General features: G+C 40.0%; 1 protein-coding gene across 4 annotated transcripts in view; it reads left to right on the top strand.

Annotated features, from left to right (window-relative positions):
* The window catches only part of CCDC25 (coiled-coil domain containing 25), a 59,864-nt gene that overhangs the window by 5,880 nt on the left and 38,273 nt on the right, over window positions 1-15,711 (top strand). For all 4 annotated transcript variants that reach the window (XR_014296839.1, XR_014296840.1, XM_082655922.1 and 1 more), the window contains exons 3-5: window positions 4,584-4,623; window positions 9,305-9,356; window positions 15,434-15,509. Coding sequence is in view for 2 of the 4 variants with exons in the window: in XM_082655922.1 (XP_082512048.1) it covers window positions 4,584-4,623; window positions 9,305-9,356; window positions 15,434-15,509 (168 nt within the window). In the remaining 2 variants the exon portion in view is untranslated. The remainder of the gene's footprint in view (window positions 1-4,583; window positions 4,624-9,304; window positions 9,357-15,433; window positions 15,510-15,711) is intronic.

Below are 15,711 nucleotides of genomic sequence, written 5' to 3'. Positions count from 1 at the left end.
AATGAAGACACGACACAGCCAAAAATAAAAATAAATAAATTTATTTAAAAAAGAGAGAGCAGGGAGGTGACAGCAGTGACCCTCAGGGTGTGGGACACTGAAGAGGGAGGAAAGAACTGCAACAAGGGAGCTTGGAGAAGGTGACAGAATTCCTCTTCTTCAAGCTTGAAAAGCACAGTTGCTCTTCTCTTGAGGGTAGCATCATGTCTGGAAAAGACAGCTCTGAAGTCTGGCCAGTCTGGGTTAAAATCTCCGCTCTTCAGCAAACTAGCCATAGTTACTTAACCCCTTTGAACCTCTGGGTTCTTAGATGTAAAAAGAGGATCCTGGGATGGTATCGGCCTTGCAGGGCTGTGAAGGTTAAATGAAAGAGCCTGGGGAGAGTGCCTGGCCCACGGTGGGCGCTCAGTAACTGGTGGTTCTCTCTGGAGCTCTGGAGCTCCCCAAAGCCACCTCCTTTCTCCCCTGGGAATACTCCAGGCCTGGGTGACTCTGCCTCAGTAGTCTGAGAGCTGCCTGATTCACTTCAGTTACTTTTCTTTAACCCTCAGGTATTGCTTTTTTTTTTTCCTTTTCTAAAACCATTGGTGTCTGTTCTAGGTGCAGTTTGTAACTGACAGTTTAAACTTGATCCTTTAAAAGAGACAAGTATAACATTCTTCAGTATGAGACACTTGATTAATGAAATAAGGCCCCAAATGAAAAGATGTCAAAGAACAGTGATAAGTTATATATAACTTAGATATAACTATGCATATAGTTTTATAAAAACATATAGTTGTATGTATAGTTACACATGCTAAGTATATGTAGTTGGTGTATATACACATACATCACATAAAATATATATAATGTTATAAATACAATAATGTGATATAGTTATATAACTATATAATTATAAATCAGATCTATGTAACAGTTTCAAACCCTGCTATAACCATAAGCAGAATCAGTATAAGCAAGACTGTCACATCCTAGCCAAGAGAAAAAACCAATAGCATAAAATAACTAATTTTTAAACGGTTTTTTCCTTATAATGAATTTATGCCATTGACTCTGGTTGTGACTTAATGGAGAAGCTGTCTGCAGTATATTAATACTTGAGTTTTATATTTCTCCTAGTAACCCGTGAATTGTCATGGATAAGTTTTCTCATAGCGTCCTCCTGATGAACATAGCTGGGGAGGGGATACTGTCTCCCTATATTACATTGAACAATAAGGCACAGTTATAGGAGTCCTAGTTATCTACAGTAGATATGGATCCAAACCTGACCAAGTCTGCTTTCCCTTCTACCACACGAAGGGTGTGAACCCAAGACTCAGGTTCCTGAGAGACACCTAAAGCCAAGGTCGTGCGGGTTTTGCACTGTGCAGCCCTGGCGGGGCGGGGACAGCTTTATGTATGTCTTACAGCGAAAGGCTGCTTTGATTCCGGTGCTCACTGATGGGCTACCAGTGCTGCTGACACAGGCAGCTGTGTTGGGGACATTCCCACCGTGTCTCTTTTCCCTTCCATTGTAGTTTCCTATTCGCTGGGGCTGATCTGTGTGAGGCCATGTGCCAGCCTCTGAGTATCCAAAGAGGAAGATTGAGTCTGTGTTTTCAGTGTTCATTCAGGTGGAGGCACATACAAAACCAAATAGCAGTCAGTTTTGCTGTGAATATAAAACTGCTCTAAAAAATAAAGTCTATTAAACAAAAGTAGGGGCAAAATGAAGTAATATTAATAGCAAACACTGTAGAAGTAGAGGGGGCAGAGGGTAAATGTGGTTAGGGAGAGCTGAGAAGGCTTCGTGGAAGAGTGGGTTAGGATGGGCTAGAATGAATCCTTTAAACCTCCGTTGTAGGAATTTCTCTCTACAGATAAAATCTAGATCCAGAGTTTATGTCTGCAGATATAAATTTAGATTCTGTCTGGAGCCCACTAGAGTGGTGTTTTGCTGTCATTAAAGTATATGTAGGAAAAAAAAAATCTGTATGTAGAATACTTTTCCCCAGGCACTCTTAGAGTTATCCAACTCTCTTAGTCTGCTTTGTAAGAACAGTATTACTTTTTTTTTTTTTTTTTTTTTTTTGCGGTACGCAGGCCTCTCACTGCTGTGACCTCTCCCGTTGCGGAGCACAGGCTCCGGACGCGCAGGCTCAGCGGCCATGGCTTACGGGCCCAGCCGCTCCGCGGCACGTGGGATCTTCCCGGACCGGGGCATGAACCCGTGTCCCCTGCGTGTCCCCTGCATGGGCAGGCAGACTCTCAACCACTGCGCCACCAGGGAAGCCTGGTATTACATTTTAGAGTTGCCTGTTCTCCAGTGCTCCTAGCACATCACGTTTACTTCTAATAGCCTTGATGACTTCAGGCTAAGGGCTGGATGGAACATAAATGAATTTTAAGTTGAATGAGTCACTTTCTCTAAAAAGCTTTCAGGTGTGTTCTTTTTATTAGCCAGCAGGTGTCACCAGGGAGCCAAACATTGCCCAAATAGGAAAAGAGGTTTTTATAATTCCCTTTTTCTGATTACTGGCCGGCTATTTGCTCAGCTTCTTACTTAAGCTAGTAGAAAACCCTTCAGAAAACTCAAGGTGTCTGCAGTTGCTTAGAGTACCCTCATCCAAGAGGGTACTCTATCATCATGTAAGTACATATTTTATATGTACTTATATGTACTTTTATATTTTATATGTACTCTATCATTATATGTACTTTTTATATGTACTTTTTATATGTACTTTTCTGGAAATACTTGAGTACATTTTATGTACTTGAGTACATTTTAAATCATCATATGTGAATCACTTTACCTTACAATTTTTAACTTTAGGTTTAATAATTTAAGTAATGCTTCTGTATTACTAATTATTAATATGGCTATTAGAGGTATATATTGAGATAACCTTTCTGTAGAGATATATATCATTAGCCTTAAAAATATACATACGTAGGAGTTCCCTGGTGGTCTAGTGGTTAGGATTTGGCGCTTTCACTGCCATGGCCCAGGTTCAGTCCCTGGTCGGGGAACTGAGATCTTGGAAGCCATGTGGTATAGCCAAAAACAAAAAAACAAAACAAAACAAACATATATATGCATATGTTTTGAACGAATACTTCACCTTTTAGATATACACCTTAAGGAAATAATCAGGAGTATGGACATATTTATTTAAAAAGTATTTACTGAAGCATTTATAATTAGAAGCAATCCAAATGTCAACAACAGAAAAGTTTATCCATATGATAGAATCAAGTAGTCATTTTTTCCAAAGAACTTCTAAAATTTTTATTTTTATCTAACAAATATATAGTTTAAAAGTTCAGGGCTTCCCTGGTGGTGCAGTGGTTGAGAGTCCGCCTGCCGATGCAGGGGACACGGGTTTGTGCCCCGGTCCGGGAAGATCCCACATGCCGCAGAGCGGCTGGGCCCGTGAGCCATGGCCGCTGAGCCTGCGTGTCCGGAGCCTGTGCTCCGCAACGAGAGAGGCCACAACAGTGAGAGGCCCGCGTACCACACACACACAAAAAAGTTCAAGTAATAACAGAATGCTTATAGTAAAAAACATCAGTTCTCTACCCCATCCTTTTCAATACCCACGTTCTACTCTCAGAGACAGTTACTTTGACTTTTACCTATTTCTTCTATTTTTATTTTCATATGTGACAGAATTTTAGGTGATTTTTATTTTCTTTTTTATGTTTCTGGTGTTTGTTTTGTTCCCTAATTTTCTACAATTTTATAATTGAGAAGCTTTTTTATTTTTAAGGCGTAAAATGCAGTCCACTGGTTTTAAAGTTGTAGCAAAACCATTTTAACATATAAGTATTGTTATAGTGAATCAGTTTTCTAAGACGTTATCTAACATCTCAGTTGCTCTGATTTGCCAGTGTTAGTTTTATCTTCAAATAGAAATATCTTTGAACTTTAGATTATAAATGTTATACAAAATTATGATTATAATTGTCCAGTTGTAAAAACTATTAAAAAATTTTTCTGGTATTTTCAAGCATCAAAGCCTCTTTGAATTACTCTTTATTAAGGGAGAGAAAAAGTTTTGTGGAAAAGATTGGTTTTTTTTTCCTTCCCAATTTACGATAAACTTTGGCATATTTCATTTAACCTTCTCTTTAAAACATGTTTTTAGTTTTGTTTTATTTAAAAATTATTTTTATTGAAGTATAGTTGATTTAAAATATTATGTTAGGGAATTCCCTGGCGGTCCAGTGGTTAGGACTTGGCGCTTTCACTGCCAGGGCCCAGGTTCGATCCCTGGTCGGGGAACTAAGATCCCTCAAGCTGTGCAGCGCAGCCAAAAAATAAATAAATAAAAGAACCAAGGAATACTTTTAAAACTGAATTAAAATTAAAAATAAATAAATAAAATATTATATTAGTTTCAATGTACAACATACTGATTCAGTATTTTTATAGATTGTACTCCATTTAAAGTTATTACAAAATAGTGGCTTTATTTCTCTGTGCTGTACAATATATCCTTGTTGCTTATTTATTTTATACATAGTAGTTTGTATCCCTTAAGACCTTCATTTCTCTTGTTTTTCCTTTTCTTTGTTCTCCTGTCTCTCTGCAGATGAAGATCTGATAAAGTATGGCTGGCCTGAAGATATCTGGTAAGTAGCAATTTTGGTTCTGCTCTTTATGGATCATTATTTACTTTCTTAGACTTGACCAACCACCTGACTCCTATGATTAAAACTAGGAACTCATGCATTGCGTTTTGTCTATGAATATTGTGGTAAATAGCTGACTGCCAGCTCCCTTCATTTATAATTACCACGTTAACTGGGAATGAGGTCTTAGGGCTAGATCTCGGGCCTCACTGCAAAGGTCTCAGGAACATAGGCTTGCTTTTACCTCCTGTGTGTCTCCTCATAGTAGGTTACTGAGACCACTGCACTTAACACACTCAGACCGCTCTTTTTGAGTGGATGGATACAGGCTTCACAAGAAGCAGTGAAGAAAATAGATGCAAGCTTCCATGTCAGTGGAATAGGTAGAGCATCTGACCAGGTCCAGCGTTAAAGAAAACACAGACTGGCTTCCCTTTTGTCTTCTCAACAAAGATTTTAACCCTGGCTTGATCCAACCCCTACCCCTTCTTTCTAAAAGAATTTATGGAAATTTCAAAAATGATGATATATTCTTTCTTAGCCTCCTTCCAAGATAATTTTATGTTGCTGCTCACCAAACCCAGTCTAAAAAAACAACAAAACAAATGCAGGAAAAAAACCCCTTCGTTTTAGTTGAATTCTTTTCTTTTTCTAACTGCCTTGGGATGCTATATGGGCTTTTCTGCAGCTCAGACCCAAAACCTGTGAGGAGTTCATGGATTCCTGCTACTTTCTTTTTCTTTCATGTAATGCTCTCATACTCAGTTTGCTTTCTTTTTCTAGCTGCAGCTTCTACCACTCCCTCTAACCCTTGTGATGTCTCTCTCCTGGAGCCTAATTCTACCTACTGTAGAGCGGGATATGGTCTCTACAACTCCTAACACCCCCCTACCAAATGCCGTCTCTGAGGAGAAACACTCGGATCCTGTTGGCTTTAGGGATAGTAGTAATGGACATTGACCAAACACGTAAACTGTAGGCCAGATCCTGCTGAGTGTTTACCTCCACTCATACATTGCATTTTACTACAACCCTGTGAAATAGTTACCAATATCATGCCCATTTTTCAGATGAGGAAACTCAGGCTAAGGGAAACTGAACAGATCCACTTGGGTCATTGCTGGCCCCCAGCCAGCTCGAGTTCTAGATCCCTGTTTCTGTCTTCCCTCAGGCTGTTTGGGCCCAGATCCTTCACTTAATTCCCTATAGTGACAGAGCTTAGGCTGCCACTTTTTAGAAGAGTTGACTGATTTTCAGTAAGGTATGCAGCATTGGACATCTGGTAGGAAAGATATTGCTCAGAGACTAACTTAAGCTACTCCCTAGATGTAGCCATTCTTGGAACCCCCGGGCCTACCTGCAGGAGCCCACTGAAGGGCGCCTCTCTGGCTCCAGCCTACCTCATTGTGAAGGCTCCGCCTCCTAACCCCGTGGAAGTGCTTCCCTGGCTGTCTGCCCTCTCTGAAGTCCACACTCCAGGAAACAAGAGGCACTAGAAACCTGAGGAAGTTTAAAGGCTGATAAAAAAAAATCAACCCCCTGTTCCAGCACAGCGGCCCATCTTCTGAACTCAAATATGTCATGAAGGTAGACACTGCTTGGTGCCCCCATACCTCAGGTGGGCAGGTTGCAGTGCTCAGGGCTTCTGCATCAGGTGCTGCTTACCTTCCTAGGACGCTTGACTATAAGCTCTGCTCCCCTGCCTCCCCTGCCCAGCCCAGGACAGTGATCCACCCGGTTTGTTTACTGCTCTGTCCCACTACCTAGCGTAGGACCTGGCACATAGTTAGTGTTCAATAGATGTGGACTTTCTAATTGACTAGCTCTCTGCCTGTCTGGAAATGATCTCTGCTGGACATTTCTTCACAGTAACTGCATTCTGGTCATCTCCATTTTGAGTACCTGTCACCCTGGCTGGATTATTTCAGTTGTCCTTAGGGCCCCAAAGATCTCCAGATCTGTCACACAAGAGATAAGGATGATCACACCTGTTACGCAGTTACCTGCTGTAAGGTTTGGGGCAGAAATACCTGCATAGGAAAGGTTACATACTCAGATGCACCATGGAAGTCAGTTCACTACATCCTTTTACTTGACATTTAAAAAAAAATTAAGTGGAAGAGAAATTTCCAATTTACAACCTACACCTCATGTATCATGACTTGGGTTTTTCGTTTCGTTAAGGTAGACTTCTGGAAGGCACTTACCAGACTGGTGTCTATAGCTGCCCGATAGCCATTTCGACACTCTTTAATCTTGAGATTTACTGTCTGTTGTCGGAAGTGATTGACTTTTATTTCCAGAAGCTATCCTAGGTCAGATGTGAGCTGGCATAGCCGTAAATTTCAAGACCTGTTACAGTTAATAAACTGTCAGTCCTGGAAACATTCCTGGGCGTGCAGAGAATGAATCAGTTGATCTACATTCCAGGGCAGATTTTCAACCTGGAACTTAACCTCTGGGAATGTCAACATCTCAGTTTATACCAGGAAACCTCCTAAGGTGCTTTTAAGCAAAGAATTTTTCTAGGATTAAATGAGAGTGGAACTAAATTCATTTGAAACAAAGGAAAATACAAAGAGTGTGTGTTCACTGCTTCCAAACCCCCTAATGAGTAGTATTTCCAGAGACCCCACTTTAAGGAGTTAAACGACCCAGCTTGGGGTCCCGTGCATCTCTACATTCTCAGGTCAGGGATGCTCATGTTTCTAGTCTCTGCATTCAATAAAGAGTAATAGTGATTAAGCAGGGAGAGGAAGATAACAAGGAAGAGAGGGAACTAGGGAACTGGTGGGCATAATTTAAACTTGGAGTGAGCATTTTGGGAGGTTTGGAAGGTTTTTTAAGGAAACTCGCTCAAAATAGTTTGTTTACAGAACTGAGTTTTTTGTTCGTTTTACATTTCAACCAAAGCACCGTTGGGACATGCATTCCCCTTGCACTTTGTAGAAGTGTACCTACAAGCCTGAAGTTGGTGTAAATCAGCAGTGATATTCCCGGGTGTGTTTGACTTTGACTGCCTATGTATGAACCCAGTGTGTATGTACATTAAACTACTTGTGTATGTCTTTTGATAAAATTCCACATCAGAGACCTTTAAGGAAAATCAGAATACAATCAAGCTACTATGGGTATGTAGGAAAGAGTTGTTGTAAATAGAGAACTTAAAACAAATTGGAATGGGAGAAGTTTTCTCAATTGAGCTTGCTTACTAATGGGGTATTTTCCTAAGATTCTGAAACAGAGCAGTGAGGTATAATTTCCAGATTTTCAAAAAAACACATTTTCTGGCTGGAAAACGCCAAGCTGCAGATGATAATCAGTAGGAATCTCTTACGTGGGAATGCAAATAAGTAAATGAACCAGCAGAAGAAAAATAAATCAAACTAAGATGTTGTATTCATTTCTGGCTGTCACTAATGGTTAGGCATAAGACCTAGAGTCATCGTAGACTGCCAAAAATGTGTAAACATTTTCTTTATCCAAAGTGACTAGCAAGATGCTTAACCTTTTTAAAGAGGGCATGAGAAACAGCAAATCTTGACCTTTATATAAAATCACACTGCCTACTTCTTGGACCAGGTATGAGTGTGTAACCATTTTCAGCTCTAAAAAATCCATTAATGCTAAGAAAATGTCTAAAGAAATACATAATGGGACGTGACGTTGCCTCCTTAGGATTTTACTGAACATTCCTCAGTCTGGAAAGGAAAGGACTAAGGAAGAGAAAAGTTAACAGAAATCACTAGCATTCTGGAGGCCTCTCTGGGTGTTGGAAAGAGCGGGTCAACTTCATTTGGTGAATTGTAAATATGAAAAACTTAAAATCCCCAAATGTTGAACTAGGTGAAAAAAGAAGTAAGTTTTAAAAGATTTAATTAAATTGGTGAATGATAGAGCCTTAATGAAAGGTATATTTAGGATACTGGGGTGAGAGGGCATTCTGAATATTTTTAGGACAGCGTCATAAAGGGCAATCACCATGCTTTCCCAGGAGACGCGTATTAGTGTCATTGTCAGAGGTAAGGCTGGATGAATTGTTGGTCTGACCCATTTGGTGATGTGGTCTGCTTACTGCTTCAGTCCTCACCTGACTCTTCCATCTCCGTGATTGACATTCTCTTTGGATTGTTTTGCCATCGCTTGAAACTCAACATTTCCCAAACCAAACCTGTCATCTTTTTGCCAAACTGGCTCCCTCTCCAACTGTAAGATGTTACTGTCAGTGGTCCTGTGAGTCTCCCAGGCTTGCAACCCTGGAGTCTTGCTGACTTCTTTCATTCCCTTCTCTTCTCACCTAAAATTCCTTCCCCGTGTTTGCTCTAAGTCCCGTGGTTCAGCTTGGGACCTACCAAGTCTCAGTTCATCATTGAAGCCTTGGGTCACTGATAGCTCTTTCTCACTTGAAAAATCACCCTTCCCTGGGCTTTTAATATTCATTGCCTCCTGTACTCGTCTTGGTACTTAGTCTCACACAGCTGCAGATCTTTCCATGTTTTTCTCACCTCTCCCAGTTGATAGTGAGCTCTTTGGAGGTGGTGACTGTTTTCTGCCCCCCATCGTGCTCAGTGTGCAGTAGGCACTGAATTAATATTTTTGGATTGGGATGCTATAAATGCAGGTGGCCTGAGGAGATGGTTATCTTGTACCTCGTGCTAAAAGTGGTTTTCATTCTTTGTAGGTTTCATGTGGACAAACTCTCTTCGGCTCATGTATACCTTCGATTACATAAGGTAACTGGATTTAAACATGGATTCGTGACTTTTTCTATAGTGATGAGCATCCTATCTTGTCCTCTGTCCTTTTTTGGGGGCAAATAAATTGTTTAGAGTAATATGTACAAAAGTCTACAAATTAGCAAACGAAGAGATGTCTTCCCCCAACCCAGGAAATCACTAATGGCAATTCTGGTGAGTTTTGAGGCTTGGAAGGGGACACAGCACATATTTCCCAGATAGAAGCACTGCCCTGTCCTGCCAGCTGAGGTGTGCTCTGTGTCACCTCTGCTCTCTCTCCCTGCCATTTCAGTTGCCACTACTGGACTTTGTCTTCTTCTAGGAAGATCATGTTGTAGTTCCTTTTTTTCAGGCTCATGTGATTCTCCTGCCTCACCAAGGGCATATATGTTCCTAGTTATCAGGGGCTGCTTTGGGAGGTTTAAAACAGCATTATCGTAGTAAAGGGAAAAGATTTAATGTTCCCTAGTCACATAAAACCACTGTTTTTCCAATCTGTCTTTATATCCATCTATTGTTTTTTGTGTAGTTGAATCATAGGGATGGATAATTGTTATGAGTATTTTTAAAAATATTTATTTTGGAATGATTTTAGATTTACAGAAAAGTTGCAAAGGTAGTACAAGTCCCTATATACCCCATGTCCAGTTTTCCCCATTGCTAACATCTTAACATTACCGTGGTAGATTTGTCTGAACTGAGAAACCAGAACTGATGCATCACTATTAACTAACATCTGCACTCTATTTGGATTTCTCCAGTTTTTCCATTAATGTCCTTTTTCTGTTCCAGGATCTGGTCCAGCGTCACACATTGCATTTTAGTTGTCATGTCTGCCTAGTCTCTGGTCTGTGACAGTTTGTCACTCTTTCCCTGTTTGTCATGACCTTGACAAGTTTGAGAAGTACTGATCAGGTCATGATTAGACTGGAGTTACGGGTTTGGGGGAACGATAGCACAGAGGTGGAGTGCTCTTATCCCATCATGTCAGGGGTATATGCATTAATAGGACTTACCACTGATGGTGTTAACCTTGATCTCCTGGCCAGGGTAATGTTTGTCAGGTTTTTTCACTAAAGAGTTGCTCTTCTCCCCACATACTTTATTATTTGGAAGCAAGTCACTAAGTCCAGCCTGTACTCAAGGGGGAGAGCTCCACGTCCTGGTGTGGGGAGTACCTGCATATATTGTTTGGAATTCTTCCGTAAGGAAGATTCGTCTCTTCTCTCCCATGTATTTAATTCATCATTTACTTATATCAGTATGGACTCACACATTTACTTTTTACTTTGGGTTATAAGCCAGTACTGTGTCATTTTGTTGCTAAAATTGTCCCTGCTTTGACTCTTCCAGCTTGGCTCTTGTGTTCCTTTTTTTTTTTTGGTGGTACGCGGGCCTCTCACTGTTGTGGCCTCTCCCGTTGCGGAGCACAGGCTCCGGACGCGCAGGCTCAGTGGCCATGGCTCATGGGCCCAGCCGCTCCGCGGCATGTGGGATCTTCCCAGACTGGGGCACGAACCTGTGTCCCCTGCATTGGCAGGCGGACTCTCAACCACTGCGCCGCCAGGGAAGCCCTCTTGGTTCCTTTGACATGCTCCTGTCATTTTACTTTTTGAGCACTTCCTTACTTTCTGAGACTCAGGATGCTCCAGGCTCATCTTGTATTTTCCCTGCTCCAGCTCTAGGATCAGCCATTTCTCTGAGGAACTTTGGTTTCTTTTATTGGGAAATGGTATTTAGAAATCAAGATCTGGACTCTGGGTGTGCTCATTGCTACTAGAGTATCATTGCTTCTAGGCCCTCTCATGTGACAGAGCTAGGAAATAGGTGTATGTATACTAACCCGTGTTAGTAATTCGTATGCATAATTTTTTCTGTATCTACAGTAAGCGAAACATGACTGGTGTCTCTGATGAACCCATTACTACAGGGGCCTTTCTCACATTCCTTCCTTGCTTATCTATTACTTCCTTCTCAGACAGTGGGAAGCCTGGCTCCCACCATCCACCATCATTTGCTTATTTGAATCCAGTATATATGGAAGTGGTTTCAGATTTGTTAGCCTGTATCCCCATAAGAAACAACTTTATCAACTAAAGTACAGTGCAATTACAGTTTCCATTCAAAATGCTGTTTTTCAAAGTTACTTGTAAGCTGCTCCCTGCCCTCCCCACCTCATGCCTTTCAGTGATGTCTGTCACACACTTAGGTTCTTTTGTCTCAGTCTGCATTCCACCTTGGCTTCCCCTGGTTGATTGTATTACTTTTTTTTAAATACATTTTTATTGGAGTATAATTGCTTCACAATGCTGTGTTAGTTTCTGTTGTACACAAAATGAATCAGCCATATGCACACACATATCCCCATATCCCCTCATCCCTTCCCTCTTGAGCCTCCGTCCCGCCCTCCCTATCCCACCCCTCTAGGTGGTCACAAAGCACTGAGCTGATCTCCCTGTGCTATGCAGCTGCTTCCCACCAGCTATCTACTTTACATTTGGTAGTGTATATATGTCCATGCCACTCTCTCACTTCGTCCCAGCTTACCCTTCCCCCTCCCCGTGTCCTCAAGTCCATTTTCTACGTCTGCGTCTTTATTCCTGTCCTGCCCCTAGGTTCTTCAGAACCTTTTTTTTTTTTTTAGATTCCATATATATGTGTTCACATACGGTATTTATTTTTCTCTTTCTGACTTACTTCACTCTGTATGACAGACTCTAGGTCCATCCACCTCACTACAATTAAGTCAATTTCGTTTCTTCTTATGGCTGAGTAATATTCCATTCTATATATGTGCCACATCTTCTTCATCCATTCATCTGTCGATGGACATTTAGGTTTCTTCCATGTCCTGGCTATTGTAAATAGTGCTACACTGAACACTGGTACATGTCTCATTTTGAATTATGGTTTTCTCAAAATGGATTAAAGACCTAAATGCAAGACCAGACACTGTAAAACTCTTAGAGGAAAACAGGAAAAACACTCTTTGGCATAAACCACAGCAAGATCTTCTTTGACCCACCTCCTAGAGTAATGAAAATTAAAACAAAAGACAAATGGGACCTAATTAAACTTAAAAGCTTTTAAGCAAAGGAAACCGTAAACAAGACAAAAAGACAACCCTCAGAATGGGAGAAAATATTTACAAATGAAACAACGGACAAAGGATTAATCGCCAAAATACATGAACAGCTCTTGGAGCTCGATATCAAAAAGATTGTATTACTTTTAAAGTGACAGTTTACAAACTTTTTCACGTTACTGCATTATTTTCATATTTATTGTTTCGACTGGCTGCTTTGAGTTGATAATATGCCACAGTTAATTTGAAAGCTCCGTTGTCAGAATATAAGTTGTTTACAGTTTTCAGCGTTATGAATCCCCAACAAGAAATATTTTTTTAATGAACTACTTTCTATTTTTCTTTTCTTTTCTTTCTTTTTTTTTTTAGAGTAGTTCTCAGAAATGAAATTACTGGGTCAAAATATAAAAACATTTTGATAACTCCTTTTATGCCAGATTGCCCTTTGAAAATATTATGCTGGTTTAAAATGCTACCTGATATATATAGGTTTTCCAAAAACTTTTTGGGTTTGTATAACTTCAGAAAAATAGCAACCTTTTGACCATTTTAATAAATACAAGATGCTACTTCATTATGCTTATAATATTTACTCCTTAATTTACTAACAAGGTAAAACATTCTACCACATCTTTACTTATTCTATTTATATTTTTGAGAACTGTGTTGTTAAAAAAAAAAAAAAAAAAAGGAAGATTGTGAGCTCTTTGCTGGAACAAAATTCTGAATTTTCCTAGGCAACTTCTTGCCATTTTGGAACTATTTTAAGTCTAGAGAAGATAAAGTATGGTGTTCCCAACTTTCCTTTTGGTTCAGGTTAAATTTTTTCCTTTGGGTTCTGCTGCATCAGAAAATGGAAATAACGGTGGGTAGTCCCAAGTTCACATTACCACCAGTTAGACCTTGTTTGAACAGGAGTTTGATTTCATTTTCTTTTGGAAGCACATAATGTGCTAGATAAAAATATGTGCTCCTTAAGGAACTTTTACCTGGTTGATCTCCTGCAGTAAACGACATAGCCCTTTGCACTTAGTAGGTACCAAGTAAGTGTTGGAGATGCAGTGAGACTAAGTATAAGTAGTTCAGAACCCAAACTCTGGAGCCAAACTGCCAGCTTTGTATCCTAGCCTTGCTGCTTACCAGCTGTGCGACTCTGAGCAAGTTATTCAGCTGTGCGCGTTTCCTCATCTGTAAAAGGGAGCTGACAGTCCCTGTCTTACTGGGTTGTTGTGAGAATTAAATGAGCTAGCATAACTGAAGCATTTATAATAATGCTTCAGTTAAGCATTATTAGCAGTGCTTAGCACATGCTAAGCACTATGTGTGTTCATTCTTTCTTTGTCAAATTCAGGTGAATTCAACCCAAGCCTTGAAGATCATGGATATTCAACAAGTGTTTTTTTCCTAGGCTTATTTGATTTTTGAAAACCTATAGAAAAAAATCTCACTTATCAAGAGGTTGCTTATCTCATTAACACAGATGGCACAAAGCCCACAGTGGAAATTCTGGCCTTTACATGTGGAGAGTACCTTACACTCTCCATGCAGAGTTTGTTTACTCTGACTTTATGCATAATGCTAAGCTGAATTATTTTATTTTATTTTATTTGGTCTGCTCATATTATATTAGAAGTAGCAAAACAAGAAGAGGCTATTGCTTCAGGAAAAGCAATAGGTACAGGTAGCAAGAAGGGATGTTGTGACATAGCCTGATATCAAGGACCAAGAAGCTGTACGTTTCCACAGAAACTCCATAAGCACCACACTCTGGGGCCAATTGTTAGAGCATGGCTTTAGTTAGTCCTGGGTTCATCTCTCTGTCACTTACTAGATATTGGGGAGCTTGGCCTAGTTGCTTCACCTCGCTAAGCTTCATTTTCTTCATTGGCAAAGTGAGCGTAGTACTATCCATTTCATATGGCCATTTATTTAGTGTACCTAGCACTCAGAAAGCAGATATTCAAAAAGTGGTAGCTATTGTTTTGTTTTTTAATTATTTATTTGATTTATTTAGTATAGGGTCAGTCAGCTTCTGTGTATTTTAGATGCCCCTGAAGGCATCACTATCACTATATTAGAGCCTAGTGTAAAGGTTGATACTCATGATGATGACATTGTGTTATCAAGATGGTAAATTCAGATTCCTCTGTTTAAGTGGTCAGGGAATCTCACAGGATGAGATGTGGCGTTAACGTAGTGACAAACTTAAATCACGTATTTTTTGGTGAAAATTTAGGTAATTGAGATTTCCATTTTGAAACATTTAAAATAAGGAAAAAAATAGAAACCTAATGGAATAAACTTAATTTATCTCAACTATTTAGGTAGATAAAACATTGCATTCCCAGACAGAAGTGCTTCAGTAATCCCATGCCTAACAGCCAAGTGCTGAGTTGATTTCCACTAGCTCTTGCCTCAGATATTTTTATTCTTTTGGAATGGCTTTGCTTATTCAGCTTTGACTTTGATACAGTATCTGTAAAGAGAATGAAGCAGTATTTTTTCTCTTTTACGGTAGAAGGTTATATCTAACACACCAGGAGCTTGGTTCCTGACTAATGCCGAGGGTAGATGACCTACCAGATCATGGAGACCCAAAACTATAAGATGTCTCTTGAGAGCAAGTTTGTAGGGACCTCAGCTAAGAAGACTTCCCATTGCCAAAAATAGGCACCATTTCTCCACAAGGTTTCTAAAAGTAAGAAAGAGAAGAGGGAAAAATTACTCAGACATAAATACAGTTAATATTTTAGTAGTTTTCTTTCATACCCTGTTTTCTTCCCCACTTATTAAGTCAGGATTTTCCATATTACTGCCTTCTCTTAAACATTTCCACAATGGACTTCGTTTTTCAATGTTTTGAAATACAGTTGAAGAGCCTCTGCTTTTAATAAAATGGTGCCTAGTAAGGTAGCAAAGCCCTATAAAAGTGCTCCAGTATTGATCAGTGACAAGGTAGTGGACCATTTGGTTTATTCTTGTGTTTCAGGGGGAGAAAATAGAAGACATTCCAAAGGAAGTACTGATGGACTGTGCCCATCTTGTGAAGGCCAATAGCATTCAAGGTCAGTTTTCCTAGAGGTGTTTTCAGAATTAGCACCACTTTCTCTGTGTCTGAAATGGATTACATCTTAGAGAACATATTACTGACTTTAGCTTGAGTCAAGGGAATGACATGTAATATGCCTTTCCCCTGTTTTGTTCTTTAAGATGTCAGTTGCACTACCTGTCAGAGAACTGAAAGCCAACCTCCCAGCCCCTCTAATT

Source organism: Grampus griseus, assembly GCF_964374135.1.
Source record: "Grampus griseus genome assembly, chromosome: 6".
NCBI classification, from domain to species: domain Eukaryota; kingdom Metazoa; phylum Chordata; class Mammalia; order Artiodactyla; family Delphinidae; genus Grampus; species Grampus griseus.
The sequence above is the reverse complement of the archived record's forward strand: the minus strand, read 5'-3'. Positions and strand labels throughout refer to the sequence as shown.